Genomic DNA, 24,719 nt, shown 5'->3' on the forward strand with positions numbered 1-24,719 from the left:
TTTGTTTTCTTTTTAAATTACTAGTACTTTTCGTCATTGGAAGTTCCTTCTCTCCTACAACAAAAAGGAAGAAGAAAGAAAAAAAAAAAAAAAAAGACTACAGTTTTAACACTTAAGTTTTGGTGTCATTGCATTAACATCTATGCTTTTTTTGTTTCAGGTTTTAATAATCCTCTCCTTTCCAAGCAAGGAGCATACTGGAATAAGCACACTTATGTTCAACTTTTGGGTTGAGTGACTTCAACAAATATGAGCATCAAGTAATGGAATCTTTTTCTTCTTAAATCTCCCTGGTGTTTTGGGTGTTTCTAGCCCCCTATATCTTCGCATAGTAGGTTTAAATAGTTTTGTTAATGCTTTGTACTCTTCTCTTGCCTCTGCTCTATCTTTCACTTGTCTATGTTCTTCCTAGGTTCTTTTTTTTTTTTTTTCTCCAAATGGCATCTATTATTATTTTGTCATAATTTTCGATTTTCAGCAGGCTCTTACTCAATTGGAAGAACAAGTGCTGTGCAATAAGTGCAAACTTAGTCTTGGTACTTGAGTTCCCTTTGCCCTGCATCACACTGCATTTTTGGCTATTTGGTGACGTGATCATGAGAATTACCCTAATAATATATTGCATTTCCATATAATCATAAGAACTGATCAGTTACTGGCATCTTTTGTTCCAGTTATTCTTAAAAATCATTTTCCTTATATACTTGACTTGTATGTATTCAAAGATTTAGCTTGAGTGCTTATCATTTGAGATTTTTTTTTTTTCAATATATGTTGTGTTGAATTTGTTAAATGATATTCATATGTTTGTGTCTTTCTCAAGCTAGCTAGCCTCTTATTTTGATATCATGTTCCTTTCTGAATTAAGTTCTTGCATAATGCTTAGAATTATATTCGTTATTACAATGCATATAAATATGTTCTAAGCCATGTTGGACATGTTTGTTATGGCACAGATACCCTGTTGTTACAAGGAAATGCTTCTTGGTATGCGTGGGTTCTTTATCACACTTCTTGGTTGACCACTTGTTTAAGGTAATTTTTACTCTATATGGAAATTATTTTTATCTGTTAATTCAGTATTTCTATTTTTTTTTTTTTTTTGGTTGGGTGAGCTGTGGTAGGAGAGGAGAAAGGGAGAGAGGGAGAAGGATAGAGAGAGAGAGAGAGAGAGAGAGAGAGAGAGAGAGAGAGCAAGGACTTAATTAATTACACTGTAAGGGCACAAGAGCTGTGTGTAAAGTTGAATAGAACAAAGATGGTGAAATGACAGAGAAGGAAATTAAGGAATGCAATCAGCAGAGCTGTGTGTAAAGTTGAATAGAACAAAGATGGTGAAATGACAGAGAAGGAAATTAAGGAATGCAATCAGCAGTCTCTGTTGCACCATGTGATTGATGCAAACATGCAGCATTTTAAACCTACAATTGGCTTAAACTATTATGTTGGAATGATTTGTAGGTTTTCAAGAGCCTATAACTCGAAAGGAAGAACTGGTGTGCAATACATAGTGCACTGCAGGTACTTGGTTAATTACTTGTTCCATTGTAGATAATGCAATTCATGATAAATACTCTGCTGTTGATTGTACATCTTACTCAAACCTCACATTTCTTACTTGCATCAATAATCCAATTAATTTCGGAACAAATTCCAGTATTCGTATGTGACTCGATAAATTCGAATTCCAAATTATGGGATCTATACTTTTTCCACAAAATGTTGTGTTGATTTTTTTTTTTTCTCCTGTTTTTGTTTTCTTCTTTTGATGGGTTTCTCTTTTCCTGTATCAGTAGTTAAGTGTTCCATATATTTTCAAATACCAAGCTCTTTCTATACCGAAATTAACTCTTGAACAAAGAATAATACCAGTTCCCTTTGCCTGTTTCACAGTCATTTTCTGCATTGCTAATTTCTGCGATCATTTTGACCAAAACAAAATAACTGCAGTCGTCTATTTCATGCAATGCAGAATATTTCAATGTAGCACACTGTTCGACAATAAAGTCCCATACCTCAAGCCTGTTCTGACCATATATTTATAATCTTCTCACATTAAGCATTTTAAACCATTTTAATGATGATAACTGCTTGGATGACCTGTTCCTTGAATTATGCCTATCCGGACTAACTGATCCTTCTCATTTCAGAATGGGATTAAGATTTAATGAGGCCCACTTTCTGGTCAAGCCCAATGTTGACCATAAATTATCTCAGGGACATGATTTCTTCTCAAATATTGGGCACTCGATTGTAAGGCTCTCAATATTTAGTTCCCTAGATGTGACTCTCTAACAGCCCTTCTGAGTATACCTGCTCAAACAATATATCTTTCGTTTTCTTCAAGTGAGTGTTAGTATCACAAGGTATAAGAATGTCATCAGTCAAACTCTATAATCGTATCATAAATATTTGATGACCAAATAATGTTTAGTCTCAAAAATCTCAAACGAATTCTAAAGATAAACATATAAGAAATTTCTCACACACGAGATATCGGTATACATATATCTCCAATCATCGTTAATAGGGCTCTAAGTCTTATGCAAATGACTTATAAATTGTGAATTGTGTCATGCATGTTATTATCTAAGTGTAAATGAACTACCATGTTATTATCTAAGTGTAAATTCTGACATGAATGGATGAATGAATGAATGAGCAGTACTAATTACTACCATGTTATTGTTCAAATTTCAGGGTTTTGTCATCTCAGACTTTCAGGGTATTGACAAAATTACCTATCCACCCCATTCGGATTACCCGAATTCAGTTCTTGCTGGTCTTCTAGCTGGCATTGAAATGGTTAGTTGTATACAAATCAAATATGAATGCTAATACAAGTAGAAAAACTCTAATTCTGATTTTTAAACTATGCAATTCTAATAACTTGTGTTAATTTTTCAGGTCATGGTTCCCTTCAATCATACTGAGTTCATTGGCACTGTGACCAACCTTGTCAATAACAAGCGTATCCCCATGAGCCGTATAGATGATGCAGTTAGGAGAATTTTGAGTCAAGTTCATGATGGGTCTGTTTGAGAACCCCTTGGCTGATCAGAGCTTTGCTAACAAGCTTGGAAGCCAGGTTTTGATCTCTTATACTAAACCTTCTAAAATAATTAATGTACCTGATGAATGATGATAAAGTAGTCATGAATGCTTATGTTATGTTATATGATTATTAATTGCAGGCTCATAGAGATATGGCAAGGGAAGCAGTGATGAAGTCAGTTGTCCTTTTGAAGAATGGAGAAAATATGCCACTCCCTAAAAAGGCCAAGAAGATCCTAGTTGCTAGCTGACAATTTGGGCTATCAATGTGGTGGGTGGACTCTCACTTGGCAAGGACTTAGTGGCAACAACCTCACTGCTGGTATATTTTATCTGCTTTTTTGTGTTAAGTGTATATTCGACACCAGGAATGTTAAGCCTTGCAATACAATATACAATGTCATAGTCGATCTGCTTAATTAATTTCGACCATAATTCATCTGTGTACAGGAACCACAATCCTAAGTGCCATCAAAGCTGCAATTGATCCCAGCACAGAAGTTATCTTCAGTGAAAACCCTAATGCTGATTTTGTGAAGTCAAACAAGTTCGACTATGCCATTGTTTCTGTTGGAGAGCACCCCTACACCGAGACAAACGAGGATAGTTTGAATTTGACAATTGCAGACCCGGGTCCAAACACTATCACCAACGTCTGTGGCGGGGCCAAATGCATTGTTATTATTGTCTCCGGCCGCCCGGTTGTGATTGTGCCCTACGTTTCTTCAATTGATGCTCTTGTGGCTGCATGGCTGCCTGGAACTGAAGGGCAAGGAATTGCTGATGTTCTTTTTGGTGATTATGGATTCACTGGATTGCTTCCAAGGTCTTGGTTCAAGACAGTTTATCAGCTCCCTATGAATGTTGGTGATGCACATTATGATCCCCTCTTCCCCTTTGGTTTTGGACTTACAACTCAGCCTGCTAATCAGTCAAGTTAGGCATTGGCTTCAAACAATCAATAATTAGTACTGTTTAGGCATGCATCGTCTCTTTTTCTTGTACTCTTTGATTAGTAATTCGATCAAAACCCAAACTTTTTTTTCCCAACCTGCATGATATGCTCACATTGGATTTCCACATTGTTATTCTTTTTAATGCAATGATGTCGTGTGCTTTAGCAAACGATTTTCATTGAATGGAAGAACAAGAGATCACAATCAGAGAGAAAATGTGACAGTAATCAAAAATTAAACATTACACCAAAATACAGGACGACTAGATAGTAACATGCATGGCACAATTTATAGTTCGTTTGCTGACAATCAGTCATCCAAAACCATAGATAATAATTAAGTCATATATGCTGACATACAAATATTCATCAATGAAATGTCATTAGGATAATAAGGATGGGGCCTTAGAGTCGTAGTGTATGATGCTAAATTCAACACTAGATGTACTTTTCTAGTTGGATATCAGCAAGTTGAAATATAAGGATGATCATCAAGTAATAATCCAAATAGTGTAATGCTCTTGACTGACCATATTGGATGGCTTTCGGATGGACATGTTTGCAATCCAAAAGTGACTCATCAACTTAAACTTATCTCATTTTCAACTCATCTACAACTATCCACCACTCAAAGTAGCTCATCTACAGTTGTCTACCTACTCTAAAAGCAAGTTATTCTAAGTCACACACTTGGCTATAAAATTTGGGAACACAGTAAATGACTTATTATAAAAAGGGAGCTACAAGGATCAATGAAAGGCTCCAGATGCACAACCTTTCAAGGCCCTTTTAATTGTATTTCTTTATGCTTATGCAATTTATTTGTATTTTGGGTTTTGCAAGAACACCTCTTGTAATTCTTTGAATTTATTTTAGTATTATTTCCCCATTAAACTTTCTTTTAAATTCATGTTGCTATTTTATTTACATTTTGGTTGTTAAAAGTTCTAGTCGATCTAGGCAAAAAAAGAATTTAAATAGGCTTTTTCGGTTCATTTCCTATCGCACAATTGTTTTTTTTAGAAATTAGATTTCTATTTGGCGCAACGAATTTATTTTATTAAAGTTTTCATTCACTCATTTTTAAAGCCGAATAATGGCACGCCCGTGTAAGGTCGGAAATCTCGCCTCACACCCGGCAATGCGTGTTTTGACAAGACCCTCAGCCCTCCATGTGGCCGAGCATTTTTGTGTCGAAATAGTTATCTGAGTTGTTAGTGCCCAATTAAAAAGTCTATGACTAGGAACATTAAGAACCTTTGGATAGAGAGACATGGGTCTCGAGAATCCAACTTATTTAGTTCATTATCATCTCCACTTATATTTCATAAAACTTTATCCATCATCCATACAATCATATAATATACTTTATTATAAATAAATTGGCCCTTTCTTTTACCAAAACAGGAGTTCATACATTTGATAATCCCTGAAAAGTACATCAAATGATTGGTTTTAGTACATATACGGATATACCTTTCACTTAATGAGTTTTTTGGTTGAAAATCAAAATTAAAGACCAACATTATGATTATCCAGAAAGTACAAATATTTACAAGGATGACACTCAAAAGGTTCAAAAGTATGATGAGTTGATAATTATCCAAACTATTTCATGGGATTCATTGTTCTTTCATCCCTTCCTATATGAATAGAAAAGAACTCAACATTATTATGAAAAACAACAAGAACCATCAGAGGCTCGATAGCTTTTCCTTGTTATCTACAATTCTCTATTTGCAGATCAAACTCATTAGCAAGGTAAGAAGCGAAAAGCAGACAATTAGGGATCTGGGGACTTAAAGAACAGAGTAGAGTTTAAAATCATAGATATTATTTGGCATCATCATTGCCACCATACTGTGTAGAATTACCATTCCAGAAGGAATTTCTATCGCTGAACTTCCCATCATCGTCATCATGTTTCAATGTGTGAATATTACTTCCCAAACGAGATGTTGATGGTTTCTTGCTTTTGCCTTCATTTCTACCACTTGCAGAAGTGCTTTCGGTGGCGTTATTTCGAACTGCAGGATTCGGGTCTAATGAAACAGGAAAAATGTCAGTATAAGTTATTGAGTAATGCACTAATGCCACAACAATGTTCGAAAAGGAACATTCATTAGATGAAACAAAATTTTATACCAACAGAAGAAAATTCTAAACAGATTGATAAATATCTGCAATGTTATTTGTGCACCAAGCTAACTTCCTAAACATCACCATCAAATGAAGGAATAGAAAAGTATAATATATAACAATTGATGGAGAGAAAGAAAAAGATTAATTGGTAACCTCTGCAACTTCAATTAAGAAGCTTACACTACTGTTTCATTATCCTCCATTTATATTTTTTCTTCCCGCAAGTTAGCTCTAGAAAGAAAGTGCACAACAAAGGCTCATGGTCCATCTCCCCCGTGTATGCAGGTGTGTTTACTGTGTTGACCACACTTCATTTGGGTACAACAAATTTACAATTCATTCGGGTTATACATTTACAATGACCCCATTTTACTAGCTAATTAAACTACCTAAACTGAACCCAATATCCCAACCGAATAAGGGAGGAGCCATGTTCAAACCCCATGTAACTTGTTTTTTAATTACACAGGTAATGGAACCTACGATCTACTTTTCACCCATCCCACCGATGCCACTTGAGCTAAGGGTCATATAAAAATATCTGACCAGTAGATGTTATTCATAATTGGTTCATAGAAATAGAAGACAGACTGATGACCTCGCCCTTAAAAGCTAGCACAGATTATTATGCCTGCCTCTACATTCCATTTGCAAATATCGAGTAAAAAGTAGGGCTCTTCCCCAGTGAAAATCAATTGCTTTGACCAAACTATACTAGCAATTGTGAGAATTTCTTTTATTTTGCTAGTGGCTCAAATGCACCTAAACTTCAGCATGCTTGAAAGTCATAAGATAAAAAACTTCCTAAGCCCGAATGAGAGACCTACTAGGAATGTTATAGAGACATTTTGGCATAAGAGTAGGGAGTAGAAACTCACTATATTCCCACATGGGATTTTGAGATTTCTGTCCCGAACTTGATGAGCTAGCACCACCACCAAAATAAGAAAAAGGATTTACGAAAGATAAAGCTGTTTTCACATATGAAAAATATCCCCCATTACTTTCAGTTGAGGAATTAGCAATATTTTGTGAATCTGTTTGTTCTGAGAATGCAGATCCCCCTCTGAGGTAACCAGTTGCTTGCTGATGCGGAACCACTATCAATGCTTGTCTATCAAACAGACCTAGGTCTGATAATGATTTACTTAAATCTGCATTAAACCAATAAGAAATTATGAATGGCTTGTTTTGATAATAACACATTACAAGAGGGAGAGACAGAGAGAGAGACAGAGAGAGAGAGAACATATAAATCTCATGTGCGCTGATGTTCATGCATGCAAATGGCATATTAATTCTTATGCAAAAGTAATTCAACATACTAATTTGAATGTAGATGTTAGCATGTTTCTTAGTGTTACTGTTACCTACCAAACAAGAAAACATCACAGATGCACTTGCATTGCAATTGCAAGTGCATGGACAACAGATGTGCACACAACGAAAACACACAGTCTACCAGGCCAGTACAAAATTGAAGGATAGTGCAAAAGAAGGCAGTAATATATACTAGAAAAACATTTCCGGGATTTTGACCAAAGGGAATGTCCACAGGTTACAAGTACACGAGGACACCAGTCAACGTACATTCAAACTTTCAAACAAATAATGCAATAGCTATCTCTTAGTGAAAAAGAAAGTTAGGTAATAACTATCTAGCATTTCTTACCCTGATCACTGAATACCTTGCGAGGATAGGGGATGGCTAGATCATAAGCGCCAATACCACTTCCCTGGTTTTTATCAACATAGTCTTTGACCATTCTCAAAGTGCTCGTCAGAGGAAACTTCTCTCGTAGGCTCATACCAGTAGGCGTTCGGATATTTAAGTGAACATCACTTGATTTATTGACCCCTATACAATTCTCAAATGCATCAACCTTCTTATCATCTTCATCTTCACCTTTTCCAACTTGCACAACTTCATTTTCTTCAATACTAAATGCTTGTGAATCTCCTCCAGAGACACCTGAATGATTAGCAGTGATCTTTTCTGGGCCGGTATAACCACCTTCTTCACTGGAAGAAATATGACCGCCTCCAGAATTGTTCTGGTCTCCCACAGAAATACCCTGCAATCCTTTAGCAGCTTCGGCGGAACGACTGGCCTGTTCCCCGACACACTCTAACTCATTAGCATCAAGTGATTTTGAAGAGGTCTTGACTCCTAAATCATTTTTTTTCTCCTATTTATGTCAAAGCAAAACAGAACCATCACATCATGGAAGATGAAGTTTATAAATACTAAAAAACGTAACAAGGCAGTCAATGCAGGTATATATACCTCAACTGTGCAATCACAAGTTTTGTCTTCCTTCATCATGTCAGAGGCAACCCCTATAGAAACTGTTGATTGACCATTTTGATCTGTTAAAGGTGATGAAACCACCGTAGTTGAGGAACTTCCTTGGTCAGATAGAACAGCTATACTTGAGGAACTTTCTTCATCAGCTGAGACAGTTTTAGGAACCCCAGAAGTAGATGGTTCAGATTTCTTTGAAGCAAGAGCTGCACTCAAGAAAGTTGCAGTTGTTTCCTACAGTTCATCATGAGATAATACTAGTAATTATTTCTTTTGAATATAAACTGAGAAAATTGCAAGGTCTTGCACACTCTAAAGAATACAGCCAAAATAAAGAGTACCAGCAGATTATTTGCTCAAATCACATGGACAGACTCTCTAATGTTTCCAAGATTTGCATTCATCAAACATTAATGTGATTCCAAAAGGGAGGTAATGTTGATGTTGCAAATGCTTAAATGATAAACACAACTACAAGTTGTGCGTCTGTAAGAGGCACAGATAAGTATAATTGGGAACAGTATAATACAATGACTCCAATTTCATTTTTGAAGATGGTTAAAGGGAGCAACCACAGCATTTATTAAAAAGAAAAATCAAAATTTCAAAACCCCATTTAACATAAATTGTAAAAAAGGGATCAAAAACATTTGCACAACACGGTCAGAGAAAGGTCAAAACAAACATCATCTCATCAAGCATCAATGTGTTTTCAAAGCGGAGTTGACACTAAACTATGATGACCGATAGCCCGGCAATGGGAAAACAGAAAAAGTATACCTGGATATGAAGACCCAACCACAACTTCTCTAAACTGGATGCCAGAACCTCAGCACTGACAAAGCCCTCTATAAATTTGCAAAGGGACAAAATTATTAGGACATGCTTATGTATTGGTCTATACACTTTACTTAAAACAAAGATTCATACAAACCATACCATTTTGCCAAAGTTGTACACCATTGTATCCAATAGCTGTTATACAAGGTACAGATTTCTGTGGGTCTGCAACAGGTTGATGTAAGGATAGACTCTTTGACTTTCAAATAATGTGAAAGAGCCTAAAATAATCTATACAACATGTAATTTAGAAAATGCAATTGTGCTAATTGGTATATGCAGCATATAAAACAGCTTCACCAGTTATTAAGACTATCACCAAAGAATAAGGACGAAAAATAGTCAACAAAGAACCGCAGAATTTAAAACCACCTACTTCAAAACTACAATGTACAAAAGCTGTGACTTCATTTTGGAATCAATTGCGATGCGTTAAAGCTTCATGGCTTTTCACTCATTCCTGCTTTCTGCAGGAACACTAATGTCTTGGGCTTGGGAAATGAGATAGACAATCAACATACTGACAATGATGGATAGTTTTAGCCATTATTCAAAATATGGATGATAAATGACTGACAGTTCAAAAAGAAAAAAGAAAAGAACAGAATACAAAAAAACAAGAAAAGATGACTTGTGAAATATGCATATTCCTCTTAGGAAGAAAAAAACAAATTAGAAAGTTTGATGCCTAGTTTTTAATATAAAACTTTCCACACTCTATAATGTCAGGATCCCCACCTCTTGAAAGATAGAAGCACGTGATACATTAGTACTTCTTATAAAATTCCCCATAGCAGTGAACAAAGTTAAAAACTGTATGGTTGGATTTACTAGGCAACTATATGGGTGTTACCCTCAGACAAGGGCAGAATGCAAATAATAAAAATAAATAAATGAAACATAATTGAAAGAGGGGCCAAATTAGATCAGTAAACATATATGTGAAGGCTTCCTTCATCTTATAAATGTTTGATATTTTATAAAATAAGATAATATGTTTAGAGTAAATGTTTTAATGTCACAATAGGTATGATATAACTGATTCAATATGCAAAATGGGTCTTTTACGTCAATTTTACAACTTGAGCACAAGAAGAAATTAAAGCCAAGATGCAGTAAACTTTATATATAGTCCTCAGCATGGTTGGTGCTGTTTTGGGGCAGTGGGAGGGCAGCGGGTTGACTTTGGGTTGTGGGGGGCTAAATAGAGATTTTCATTAGAATGGAGAATACTTTTTCTTTTTGGGTAGCGGTACTGTGAAGCCATGATCCCCCTTGGTTACTGTTTGTGCCCAAGGCTTGGGAGTAAGTAAAGATGCACACAATTGAAACAGAAGTTACCTGATCATCCTAAAAAGAGAAAACAGCTGGAACCTAATGAAGTTACCACAATAATTCTTTTAAGATTTTGATGTGCTAATTAAGACAACATAATCTTCTAAGGATGCATTCTCATGAAGTTGAAGTCAGATTATTATGTAGCATTCTCTCAGGAGGCTAACTTCCGAAGCAATTTATGTATAGATTGTCTTTTTTATACAAGGATACATATTGCAGAAAAATTTGCAGCATCAGTGCATTCTTCAGGGATGTGTAATAAAATGCAGTACTTTGATACCGAGTCCGCCACCTGAATGCAAAACACGAACATAAGAATAAGAGCCAGAAGAAATATAAGCTTTAAATAAATTTATAATGAAAGATAAAACGAAGAAAAGGAACAAAACTTACCTTTGGATCAGTCCATGTGGAATTTTCCAAACGACTAGATTCCACATCTTTACCTGAAATTCCACGATAGCCAAAAAACAAATAAATAAATAAATAAGCACATGTAATAAAGGTTACAACAAAAACTATTATAACACATCTTGATATCATGTATGTACCAAAACAATCTTGACATAATATGAAATTACTAATTAAAAAAAGGAAAAGAAAATAATGTGTGGCAGTAAAGTGTATTAATGTATGAAACTGTAATGCGCAAAGATCACAGAAGATTCTTTACAAAGTTATGAAATACAGCATAAGAAGAATTATCCATACTACATATAAAAGTGAGAATGTGAGAAGCCATTCGTTGGACAGAAAGATCTGTACTGCAGTGATGTCATTTTAAGGAATAAATTAATTCTTTACTTATTAAACTACCTTGTTTTAAGAAATAAGTTAATACAGCTACTTATTATAAGACTATCATTTTGAAAAAATTTCTGTCTTCTTTTTTATTTCTTTCAACACTTCGCCCTCCCCTTCATACCTTTTTTTTTTCTCTAGGAAACAGAACAAATTTATTAAAATTAAGTAGAAACAGTATAAATACAGCGAACTGGTGGTCCACCTAGAGAAGACTCAAACTATACAAGAATAGCAAAATACATAAACCCTTGAACAAATTGACAACCAAAAAAGGCAACACAACTATGCCAACATAACACAAGAACCTAAGAAACTGCTGCTTCCCAGTCCAATTCAACAAGAAGAAAGGGAAACTTCAGAATTATTAGTTAAGAAGAATATATATTTGATGCGTTTTTTTTTTTTACTGACATCATTTCATACTTAAAGCTTACTTCTGATTTGAATTACTCTTATTTTTAGTTAAGAACAATATATCTTTAATGATCATCTAAAAGACTCAAAATTATGTCTTCATTTTATATCATTATATGTTTAAAAAAATTAGGAAAACTCTATCAATTTCTTTAATTAAATACTTTCTATTGATAAAGTTTACTACATAAACAAAATCAAATACTTCACCTAGATGGATTAAAAACAAATCACTTTCTTAATAAAACCCAATATTTAAGACCTTTCTACAATTAATAGCAACCGTATTATATCTTTTATAAGAAGCATAATTTTATTAAAATTTTCAAACAAGTACAAACAGATATTACAGAGGACAAGATGTCCACTGAAAGCTGGATCTAAAAACTAGCTAACCTTCAGGTATTAAAATCGTGATACAATAACAAAGTCTATCTCCTAAACAACAATAGTCCTCCAATCAGCCAACATACGCAAAAATGTTACCTTCTAAAAACTCCTAGGAAACCAAAGCCAGTAAGGATGACCAAAATCAAATTTTATCCCACAAAACTGTTGATGTGTTTTCTTAGAATAAAATAAACAATTACCTCATTCTAAGTTTACTCGCAAGTGCACGAATCGCATCAGTAGCAAAGCGTACAAGCACGAGGTCGATCCCTCAGGGAATGGTTAATATACAACAAATCAGTGCAAATAATCACTAGAATAACTAAATGGGGGGTTTTGAAAGATGGAAACACACACACACATCACCACACGCACACACACTTTATTCTATCTTGCAATGTTAATTTTCAGTCTCAAATCAGATAAGCATGCAATAACCATCCAAGGCTAATGACAGTTAATTTGAACACAACATATTAAAGTTTGACAGCTAAAAAGGTTTGGCTAGTTACTTTCTCGCCATTGTTCTCCTAATGCATAAACTAAGAGCTTCTTGGGCCTTCCTTAGCTAGTTAACCTACATGTTCCCTAGTTCAAGCTAAGGCAGCTGTTACCCATGCAGGAGTCATTAAGTTTTATGAGAACGTCAAACATGCACAACATATAAGCTTTGACTATTTCCTTATAGAGGTCGCCCAACCCCACTACCAAGAATAATCCCTTATTCCCTTGTTACTTGTGGTTTAGTGTCTTTGACTATTTCACAGCTAAACCTAACAGATAAACTAGATGCAATTACCCTAAGGTGGCCAGTCAAAGGATGCAAACAACTAGTGACGGGGGTTTTAATAGATAGTGGAAATTTAATATGTGCAAACATCAAACTAACAGACCAAGAGACGGATAAACGATTTGTTAAAGCATACGAATCCATTAATCGACCTACGACTAACATGCAAGATAGAATAACTAACCTACATAATTAAATAAAACAAATAAAAGAAGCAAAACAGCAACAAATAAATGAAATCCCAATTCATGATTGTTAACGGAAATCAGAAACGCAAATTAAGCAAACTTAGAAACATAAACTAAACAACTAATTTAAAGTGCATAAACTAAATGAAATCAGAGACGCAAGACACACAAGATTAAACGCATGCACTAATTAAAAATCAGAAACTTAAAGTAACTGAAACAACTAAACAATTAAATTAGATTACATAAATTAAATTGCATAAACATAAATAACTAACTAAAATCAGAACCATGCACTAAAAGAAATAAAGAGACAAATTAAATAAAACCAGCAAATTAATTAAAAAGTTTCAGTAACATAATCCAACAATGAAAATAGAAACTAGAAAGAAAAAGAAAACAAAAATCAGAGGTGCAACAAGTGGGGGCTGCGGCAAGGAGGGAGGAAGAAGGAGGCACCTAGCACAAGCAATTGGCTCACGGCAAGGTGAGCTTGGGCTTGCGGCAGCAGGTGGTCCTTCCCTCTCACTTGTCACGCCACCCTCTCCCTAAACCTCTCTCTGAATTTGGCTCACCTTACAAGAAAATAAAGTCTGAAACTAAAACCCTAAAACAGCAAAATAAAAATAAGAGAAGAAGAATTTTCGGCTGGAGTGTGGGTGAAAAAGTGATTGCCTAAAAGTCTGAATGAGAGGGGTTTAAATAGGAGAACATTCCTTGAGAGGCAAGGAGGCTGAAGCTTGCGGCTGCTAGGGTTTCCCTTTCCTAGTTGCTTGCGGCTTCAGCTAGGGCTAGCTGGACTAGGCCTTGGCGTGATGGGCTGCTCCCTTTCGGGCTTGAGTGGCTCACGCCTAGCCTAGCTAGGGTCCCTCCTTGGCGCATGGGCTGGTAGTCTTGGGCTTTGGGCTTGCATGTTGGGCTTCCATGTTGGGCTTCAGTAGCTTGCACAAGATGGGCTAGGGTTTCACTCCATGGGCTTCCATCTTGGGCTTGTCACCTTGGGCTTGCGCATGGCCTCTTCCTTGCTAGGGTTTGCATGGCATGCATGCGCATGCATGGGCTGCCATCTTCCTCCTTGCGTGTGGCTTTTGGGCTGCTAGGGTTTGGGCCCATGCATGTGCATGCATGGCCCACTTGGTTCGGCATCCCTAGGGCCCATGGGCCCTCCACTTTTGACTTCCCATTTTGCCCCTCATTTCCATTTGAATTCAAATTCATTTCTTCCCTCCATTCATTTCCATGGATGTCCACCACCTTCTGGAAGCTTCTGGAACCTTGAAAATCATTTCCTGGTGCAACTAGGATTTCTTGAAAATGAGAGATTCCTTATCTATTTCGACTTCTCGTAATGACCATATTGCCCCTGGGGTCTCCTAGTGTCACTAGGACTCCTTTTCCTAGTTGGGTTAGATTTCCTAGTTCGACCAGGAATTCCTGTTTGAATCAGGATTTCACATTTCTGGCTCCGCAATGATAGTTCTGGACTTGATGTTTCCTAGTGTGACTAGGAATCCTCATTTGACTAGGATTTCTGCACTTTTCCTGGTTTGACCAGGATTTCACTCGATTTCCTGGTTTGACCAGGAATTGTCCCAAAATGGCTCCATTTGCTTCTTTTTCTCATTTCTGCTTCATTTGACCTGAAAACACAAAAACAAGACAAGAAACACAAAATAGCGAGTTCTAACACTCTAGGTTAAGGAATTAGTATCATAAAGTGATGCAAAATGCACACTCATCACACCCCCAAACTTAGATTTTGCTAGTCCTCGAGCAAATAAAGGAAAGAAAAGACTCAAGACTGACTCCAACATCCCAACAACTGAATTCATGCGCACAACCATTAATCACATAAGAAAGCAAGGCATATAAATCGTATTCTTCAAATTCTAATAACATTTCAAATAACATACCTCGCTCCTCTATTGTCATATAGGCCATCCTTGACACAAATCCAAGTATTAGACAAACAAGACTAAATCAATACATACATAATAGATTCAACTCCAATCCTCACTATGGCATACTCTCAATGATAAACACTCAAGAATTGGGTTGATATGTGCACTCAAAAGTATATGTGAGAGGAAATATGTAACAAAAACAATTAGCTCACATATGTACATGAAATAAAGGCACATTTTAGAAGAAATACTGATCTCATGAAAGGAATACAAATGCTTGAAATAGAATCAATAACCATAGGCTCCCTTCTTAAATAGACTCCACATAAGTATAATACACACTCTTGAGATCAGCTAGGGCTTTAATAGGGTTATAATGAAGGTTTAGGCTAGGATAGGGTATTGAAATGAAAAGGAAACACAAAGGGCTAATTTCATGGAATTGCAAGCATCACTGGAACATTCTGAGGTACACTTTGCTTCTTTGCACTGCATAGCTCAACTTGAGCTCTTTTTGCTCACTTTTTCTCTTTTTTTTTTTTTTTTTTTTTTTTTTCTTTTGAAACCGTCCCATCTCTTTTCTTTGATTTCTTTTCTTTTTCTTTTCTTTTTCTTTGGGTACGGCATACATACTTTTCTAACACATTTTTGTATAAGCTATGCATTTTCACTTCTTTTTCACCTCAATCAACATATAAACAACTTGCAACACCATAAAAAGGGTAAAACGGATGAAAGGGGTGGTACACCCCCAAACTTAGGGTTTGGTATGGGGTAACAAAGAAAACGGCTTAAAAGGCTCAAAATGGGTAACTAAGGATAAAACATGTAATGGGTAGGCTTTCAGGCTATGGGGTACACAAACAGGGCCTAAATTCATTTCTCAAGAGTTATGCAAATACGGCATGCTTTGTGTACACAAGAAAAGAGTTCTAGCTCATTGATTCAAGATTATGCATATTCCAAGCAAATGACCAAATGAAAGACAATGAGATCAAAACAACGACTTATATGACAATGATAGAATTAGAGTGGCGCGCAACACTCAAGAATTGAAGAACAGGGCTCAAAAGCTCACTTAGGTCATGCAAGTCTACTCTATTATGCATATAATCATTAGTAATGCTAATCACAACCTAAATTCATATCAACAAGGCCAAATGACATAGAATTGCAAGATATGTTATGGAACACTATTAGAATGAAAAGAACACCAAATATACACACAATACTAAAACATGCTCATAACAATCATGCACACTCAAATCAATTAGTTGGGGACTCAAAACGACCTGAAACAACCAAAATGACTCAAAAACTTTTTGTTTTTAAAACGATGTCGCACACTTCAAAAGAATCACATCCATCACTAAGGTGAATGAGATCTAATGAAAACGTGCATTTTGATGTGGGTTTTGACACCCTAAGTTTAAAAACAAAGGAAAAAGTTTTTTCCTAACCTAAAAACACCTAAAAACACTAAAAACGAAAATTTTTTTTTTTTTTTTTTTTTTTCTAAAAACACTCAAAAACACTTTAAACACTTGTTTTAACCCAAAAACACTAACAAATGACAATTGCCTTTCCCCCCACACTTAAATGATACATTGCCCTCAATGTATGTGAAATAAATGCAAGAATGATCAAATTAAGCGAAATGGGAAATTGCAAACATCCAAAACCAAATAACCACACCAAAACGAAACAATTGTCTTATGAAGCGAAATAAAGAAACTGTTTACTTGCGTATGCAAGCGTGGACACTCCAAAGGTAGGCGCGGCCTCCTTGGTCCTCAACGACTTCTCCTCCATTATTCGAAACAAAAACTTGGGTTGCCTCCCAATAAGCGCTTGTTTTTCTGTCTTCAGCCTGACATTGCCATCTCATTTACTTGCGTCCTTCCCTCTTCCTCTTGCCATTGCTACTCTCGGCATTCCCTAGGATCGAACTGAGGAAGCTCTCCATCTCGGACTTCTCCTCTCCATAAAAAGTGACCTCCTCGTTTTCTGGCATCTCGGAAGTGAGCAAATACACCTCTTGCTTGGTGTAGTGCCGAATTGTCATGGCGCTCTCCAATGCTTTGTACTCCATGTTAGAGGTGCACAAAAATGGTCTCCCAAGAATAATAGACATCGCCCGGAATTGTCGGCACATCTAGCACTATGAAATCAGAGGGGATTAGTAATTTACGACATTTAACCAAAACATCCACAAGCATACCACAAGCTTTTTGGGCTGAAGCGTTGGCGAAGCGAATGTCCACATCAAATGGTTGCAAATCAGCCTCCTTAAATCCAAGCCTCTCGAACACAACCAGCGGCATGACATTGATAGCTGCACCACTGTCAATTAAGGCATTGGTGATCTTATGCTCCCCTATGCTGCATGATATGACCAACGAGCCCGGATCCTTCTTCTTGCTTGGAAAAGATGCAAAGAGATAACCACGAATCTCCCTAGGAACATTGTGACTATGCCCTTGCTTCTCAACCTTCTTCTCAATAGACTTCAATTCCCTCATGGTTGCTGGAAATTTGGTGATGTCAATGTCCGGAATGAGGGGAATCACACGTGTATCCTTATGCTCTTCAGTCATATCTGGGTCCTCCTCTTCCTCACTGTCACTGATCTCAATCACTTCCTTCACCACCTTAGTCTTGACCATTCTAACTCTTTTTCTTGGAGTAGTCCTCAAAATAGCATTTACATGCTCCTCATTCTTTGGGTTGACGATGGGCTGACTTGGCAACTTCCCCTTCTCTCTCTGACCCAAAGTAGTGGCAATCTGACCCATTTGACTCTCCAAGTGTGCAATAGCCTTCGAATTGGCTTGCATCTGCTGCTCGGTACGGTTCATGAAGGCATTGGTGCTTTGGGCAAGGGAAGTGGTGCTTTGAGCAATCTGAGCAATCTTGTCCTCCAAACTAGACCTCTCGGCATTAGGGTGCACATATGGCTTGTTGGTGCTCCCACTAGCTTGCTGTCCATTGTTGTTGCTCCATCTGAAATTCGGGTTGTTCTTCCATCCAGGGTTGTAAGTGTTGGAATATGGGTCATACGGCACCCTAGGATAGCTCCCAACCTGGTTTACTTGTTCCACGTCACCCCCTTGTCCTTGCGCACTCATCATCTTCTCATGAGCCAAAGATAACTTCTGCACCATAGTCTTGATTTCCATAATCTGTCCCTCCATGGTGTTTGGCACATCAGCCACCTCATATAACCCTCTCTTTGGTCCTCCTCTTGCACGATTGGAATCCCATTGTTGAGAACTCAAAGAAAGCGACTCAAACAATTCTGTAGCCTCATCCTCCGTTTTGGACATGAATGCACCACCACATGCCGAATCCACCTTGGCTTGGTCTCTCTCCAACAATCCCTGATAAAAACAGCAAATCACATACCAAGGAGATAAGTTATGGTGTGGGCAGCTAGTAAGTAACTCATTGAATCTGTCCCAAGTCTCATGGAATGGCTCATCCGCCTTCTGCACAAATCCAAGGATCTCCTTCCGAATCGAATTAGTCTTGGAAATGGAATAGAACTTGTTCAAAAACTTGCTCGAAAGATCATCCCATGTCGAAATGGAACCACTGGGCAGCGAATACAACCACCTCTTTGCCTTGTCCTTAAGCGCAAAAGGGAACATCCTCAAACGGTACTGATCAGCGTTCAGGCCCCTCAATTGTGCGGCTTCACAAACCCCAGAAAACTCCTTCAAAAAGTGGATCGGATCCTCCCCATTCAGCCCATGGTAGCTCGGCAACAAGTGAATCTGGCCACTCTTGATTTCGAAATCAGTGGCTATGGTGGCATACCGAATGCACGATGGTTGAGTGGGCAGCGAAGGTGCTGAAAAATGGCTCAGGGGCTGCGGCACTATCTCGTTTGCTTCAGCCATGTCGACACTCTCAGTCTCTTCACTACTCGAATCTGATGCACTAGGTTGCGGGCTGACTTGTGATGCACCTAAAGCTTCGTTCTTGAGCCTCTCCAACCTAGCAACAAGCTCAGGGTTCATAAAACACACCTAATCAAGAGAAAACACAAAATCAGTAGAAAGAATGCAAATAAAGGCATGGCATTTATTAAAAACTAAAAATTAACAAAAACTGAAATCTAACTAATATAACCTAATTCTAATGACTAATTACACCAATTCATTGATATTAGACACCATTCCCCGGCAACGGCGCCAAAAACTTGTTGATGTGTTTTCTTAGAATAAAATAAACAATTACCTCATTCTAAGTTTACTCGCAAGTGCACGAATCGCATCAGTAGCAAAGCGTACAAGCACGAGGTCGATCCCTCAGGGAATGGTTAATATACAACAAATCAGTGCAAATAATCACTAGAATAACTAAATGGGGGGTTTTGAAAGATGGAAACACACACACACATCACCACACGCACACACACTTTATTCTATCTTGCAATGTTAATTTTCAGTCTCAAATCAGATAAGCATGCAATAACCATCCAAGGCTAATGACAGTTAATTTGAACACAACATATTAAAGTTTGACAGCTAAAAAGGTTTGGCTAGTTACTTTCTCGCCATTGTTCTCCTAATGCATAAACTAAGAGCTTCTTGGGCCTTCCTTAGCTAGTTAACCTACATGTTCCCTAGTTCAAGCTAAGGCAGCTGTTACCCATGCAGGAGTCATTAAGTTTTATGAGAACGTCAAACATGCACAACATATAAGCTTTGACTATTTCCTTATAGAGGTCGCCCAACCCCACTACCAAGAATAATCCCTTATTCCCTTGTTACTTGTGGTTTAGTGTCTTTGACTATTTCACAGCTAAACCTAACAGATAAACTAGATGCAATTACCCTAAGGTGGCCAGTCAAAGGATGCAAACAACTAGTGACGGGGGTTTTAATAGATAGTGGAAATTTAATATGTGCAAACATCAAACTAACAGACCAAGAGACGGATAAACGATTTGTTAAAGCATACGAATCCATTAATCGACCTACGACTAACATGCAAGATAGAATAACTAACCTACATAATTAAATAAAACAAATAAAAGAAGCAAAACAGCAACAAATAAATGAAATCCCAATTCATGATTGTTAACGGAAATCAGAAACGCAAATTAAGCAAACTTAGAAACATAAACTAAACAACTAATTTAAAGTGCATAAACTAAATGAAATCAGAGACGCAAGACACACAAGATTAAACGCATGCACTAATTAAAAATCAGAAACTTAAAGTAACTGAAACAACTAAACAATTAAATTAGATTACATAAATTAAATTGCATAAACATAAATAACTAACTAAAATCAGAACCATGCACTAAAAGAAATAAAGAGACAAATTAAATAAAACCAGCAAATTAATTAAAAAGTTTCAGTAACATAATCCAACAATGAAAATAGAAACTAGAAAGAAAAAGAAAACAAAAATCAGAGGTGCAACAAGTGGGGGCTGCGGCAAGGAGGGAGGAAGAAGGAGGCACCTAGCACAAGCAATTGGCTCACGGCAAGGTGAGCTTGGGCTTGCGGCAGCAGGTGGTCCTTCCCTCTCACTTGTCACGCCACCCTCTCCCTAAACCTCTCTCTGAATTTGGCTCACCTTACAAGAAAATAAAGTCTGAAACTAAAACCCTAAAACAGCAAAATAAAAATAAGAGAAGAAGAATTTTCGGCTGGAGTGTGGGTGAAAAAGTGATTGCCTAAAAGTCTGAATGAGAGGGGTTTAAATAGGAGAACATTCCTTGAGAGGCAAGGAGGCTGAAGCTTGCGGCTGCTAGGGTTTCCCTTTCCTAGTTGCTTGCGGCTTCAGCTAGGGCTAGCTGGACTAGGCCTTGGCGTGATGGGCTGCTCCCTTTCGGGCTTGAGTGGCTCACGCCTAGCCTAGCTAGGGTCCCTCCTTGGCGCATGGGCTGGTAGTCTTGGGCTTTGGGCTTGCATGTTGGGCTTCCATGTTGGGCTTCAGTAGCTTGCACAAGATGGGCTAGGGTTTCACTCCATGGGCTTCCATCTTGGGCTTGTCACCTTGGGCTTGCGCATGGCCTCTTCCTTGCTAGGGTTTGCATGGCATGCATGCGCATGCATGGGCTGCCATCTTCCTCCTTGCGTGTGGCTTTTGGGCTGCTAGGGTTTGGGCCCATGCATGTGCATGCATGGCCCACTTGGTTCGGCATCCCTAGGGCCCATGGGCCCTCCACTTTTGACTTCCCATTTTGCCCCTCATTTCCATTTGAATTCAAATTCATTTCTTCCCTCCATTCATTTCCATGGATGTCCACCACCTTCTGGAAGCTTCTGGAACCTTGAAAATCATTTCCTGGTGCAACTAGGATTTCTTGAAAATGAGAGATTCCTTATCTATTTCGACTTCTCGTAATGACCATATTGCCCCTGGGGTCTCCTAGTGTCACTAGGACTCCTTTTCCTAGTTGGGTTAGATTTCCTAGTTCGACCAGGAATTCCTGTTTGAATCAGGATTTCACATTTCTGGCTCCGCAATGATAGTTCTGGACTTGATGTTTCCTAGTGTGACTAGGAATCCTCATTTGACTAGGATTTCTGCACTTTTCCTGGTTTGACCAGGATTTCACTCGATTTCCTGGTTTGACCAGGAATTGTCCCAAAATGGCTCCATTTGCTTCTTTTTCTCATTTCTGTTCATTTGACCTGAAAACACAAAAACAAGACAAGAAACACAAAATAGCGAGTTCTAACACTCTAGGTTAAGGAATTAGTATCATAAAGTGATGCAAAATGCACACTCATCAAAAACCTCCACCCCTTCTTGCTATCAAAAAATCCTTCTATTGATTTCAACCAAACTGCCCAAAACATAGCCATCACACCACACCTCTTTGAAAATTAACTCTTCTTCCCTCCCCTCCAAATCCTTGCACATCTCACAAAATAATGCATTATGGAGTGCTGGAATGACTCAGCTTCAAGTCAGCTTCCCTCAACAAACTATAATTTCAATGCAATTAGACACTGAAAAAACAAGTGATCAGTGCTTTCAGCCTCTCCTTTACACATGATACACCATTATGGAAGAAGACAAACATTAGGTCTTCTCCTCTGTTCCACATCACAAGGTTTACTGTTGAACCTTCCATGAGAGAAAATTCAACCTAGAACTTGTACCTTGAGTGGTACTTTAGCCTTCCAAATAAAAGAAGAGGGATGGAAGAACAAAATTGATGGAATCTCATAATACTTCCTTGCATAGGCTTTACAAGAGAATAACCCTGACAACTCCAACTTCCAACTCCTCCTATCCAGTCTAGATGAAAATAAAGTGACAAACAAAGAAAGTAGTGAAGAAAACTCCCTAATTTATAATCATTTAAATTTCTTCAGTGGAAATCAGAATCCCAAGATTCCCAACTAAATGGAAACATTAAGATAGGTCAAAATTCTACATAGACAAGGAAAAAATGTACTTCCCACAATTCTTCTAAAATCCTGTCTTTTCCCATTTCCCACTAGACAATGACAACATGAAGAAAAGAATTAATGCCTTGAGAAATATCTTTTGGTTGGATCTTGGAATCCCAACCATTTAAATGTAATCCATATTTACTTCTGATGACAGCATACCATAAAGAATCTCTCTCCAAAGGGAATCTCCAGAACCAACTTCCAAGTAGAGCGTCATTTCTTTTCAACAAACTACCCAACCCAAATCCACCATTTTTCTTAGTTTTGAACACTATATCCTAACTAACCAAAGGCTCTTGTTTTCCCTCAACACATTCCAACAAAAGATCCTCACCAATTTCTCTAATCATTCTTCCACTTTACTTGGGATTCTAAAAAAAATGGAAGGTCATAACTTGGAAAACTACTGAAGACAGATTGAATCAAAGTAAGCATACCTCCGTTCAATAGAAAAGCTTTCTTCCAACCTTCGAATCTCTTCTCCCTTTTCTCCACAACTGAATCCCAAAACCTGGTTACCGTTGGATTGCCTCCAAGCGAGAATCCAAAATATTCCAATGGTCATTTCCCCCTCCCCAACCCAAAGGTGATGTTTGTAACCTCATGGGTAGAACTTATCCTTGCAAAACCAACTTTCAAGGAAAGGGTTCCCACATGCTTATTGACTGCATATTCCAAAAGTACCCAAGCCTTATGGAACTATGCTAACACTCCCCCACTAGAGTCACTTGACACTTCCCCTCTATGCAGGGCTAGAGATACAAACCTGGCCCATCCTTGTAGTACACATGCTCTGATACCATGCTAAACCCTAGGTAGAACTTATCCTTACAAAACTGGCTTACAAGGAACGGGAGATCATGTGCTTATATACAACATATTCCAGAGGTACCCAATCATTAACCTGAAATATAGACGACAAAGAGCTTCCTCTGCTTCTTTGCTTCGGTGATTGCTTCAGGTATGGAACCCTTGTATATAAGATAGGTGAGAGACTGATCCATCTGTTCAGAAAATTTCCAAAATTTTAATAAGACCTGTAGATTCCAAAACAGAAACACAATCAATAGTGAAAAAAAAAAATAGGACAAACATAGATCTTCAATATGTAAAGCCACATATCTAGAATCACTATCAACTCATACTAGCAAATAAACTATAGGGGTACCTGAGCTATTGTCCAAAGAATAACAGGGCCACAAACTATTTAATTGAATTTAAAAATATGCATATCATCATTGAACTACATGCTCATTCTGCAACCTTTTTTAAACCATCACCCAACTACACAAGTGTCCTCTTAAATGTATACTTCGAACACGAAATAAACATATTGTCAAGCTACACCAAATTAACCGCATACTCCCAGCATCTACTGCCAAGTGCCAACAATCAAAGAATTCAATATTCACGATATAAAATAATTCTGTAGAACAAAATATTTAATCCATTCTTAATGCATCTAAAGCAGATGAAAAAACTTCACTAATTAAATTTCGCCTTCAGAAAAACTTCAGTGAATTCAATTATCAAATAATTCAGCTAAACATTCAGTTACTGCATAATTCAGGTAAACACCAATTAACACCTAGACCATGGTAAGTAAAAGTTTCAGTAAACTATTGCTCTTTATTTTCTGGAAAAGAAAATGATAGATAAAATTAGTAACCCAAGGAATCACAGTAATCCAGCTAAAGATGTATATATATGTATAATACTAATACATGGAAAATCTTATTGCATCCAGGTAATTCTTAAATAAAAGAAACCCAATTTCCACCCAATTCCCCGAAATTTCTGCAACTTGAGCTCACCAACTAATCAAGGTTACCAACCAGTGATTTTGAAAGGAAATTTTGCAAAATTTATGGAGAAAAGAAATTCAACTTTCCATTTTTATAAATAGTAAATTGAACTTGAAATTTTGGAAAACGATAAGTCTTTCAAAAAAAAAATTCTAATTTTTCTGCTTTTCTATTGGTTCCTCGCAGTTTTTCTCGGAAACCAAACGAGTAAAGAGAGGGTTGAGGAGAGCTTTTTACCTTAGTGAGAATTAGGGCTGAGAGACGATTATGGTATAACAGATTAAGCTCTGAACAAAGACAACTCCATGGCACATCAAGAATTTTCTTATTTTCTTTTTCTTTTCTTTTTTGTAAGACGAG

At 37.3% G+C, this 24,719-nt stretch overlaps 1 protein-coding gene, 1 non-coding gene and 1 pseudogene across 4 annotated transcripts; 2 read left to right on the top strand and 1 right to left on the bottom strand.

The window, feature by feature from the left end:
- Positions 1-211: 211 nt before the first annotated feature.
- On the top strand, positions 212-4,070 carry LOC147293053 (uncharacterized; annotated as a pseudogene). The gene is made up of 9 exons (XR_015120238.1): positions 212-260; positions 482-536; positions 957-1,035; positions 1,462-1,521; positions 2,151-2,253; positions 2,701-2,805; positions 2,908-3,088; positions 3,195-3,376; positions 3,505-4,070. The product of XR_015120238.1 is annotated as an uncharacterized LOC147293053 (transcript).
- Positions 4,071-5,515: 1,445 nt separating this feature from the next.
- On the bottom strand, positions 5,516-24,719 carry LOC147293054 (plant UBX domain-containing protein 11-like). Of its 2 annotated transcripts, none has more exons than XM_086232255.1 (10): positions 24,597-24,719; positions 23,459-23,591; positions 11,028-11,080; positions 10,845-10,926; positions 9,396-9,461; positions 9,237-9,304; positions 8,439-8,690; positions 7,824-8,262; positions 7,030-7,305; positions 5,516-6,051 (listed from the first exon to the last, which is right to left on the bottom strand). In XM_086232255.1, the coding sequence occupies exons 2-10, from the start codon at positions 23,556-23,558 to the stop codon at positions 5,843-5,845; spliced, it is 1,545 nt and encodes a 514-aa protein (XP_086088381.1). In that variant the 5' UTR covers positions 23,559-23,591; positions 24,597-24,719; the 3' UTR covers positions 5,516-5,842. The 2 variants fall into 2 exon arrangements, with proteins under 2 accessions (XP_086088381.1, XP_086088380.1); XM_086232254.1 differs by having other exon boundaries at positions 7,824-8,340.
- LOC147293055 (small nucleolar RNA R71) lies at positions 18,539-18,645 on the top strand. Its single transcript, XR_015120949.1, has one exon. It is a non-coding gene; the product is annotated as a small nucleolar RNA R71 (small nucleolar RNA).

The sequence above is a fragment of the Dryas octopetala genome, chromosome 2 (genome assembly GCF_963921425.1).
Source record: "Dryas octopetala chromosome 2, drDryOcto1.1, whole genome shotgun sequence".
NCBI lineage: Eukaryota > Viridiplantae > Streptophyta > Magnoliopsida > Rosales > Rosaceae > Dryas > Dryas octopetala.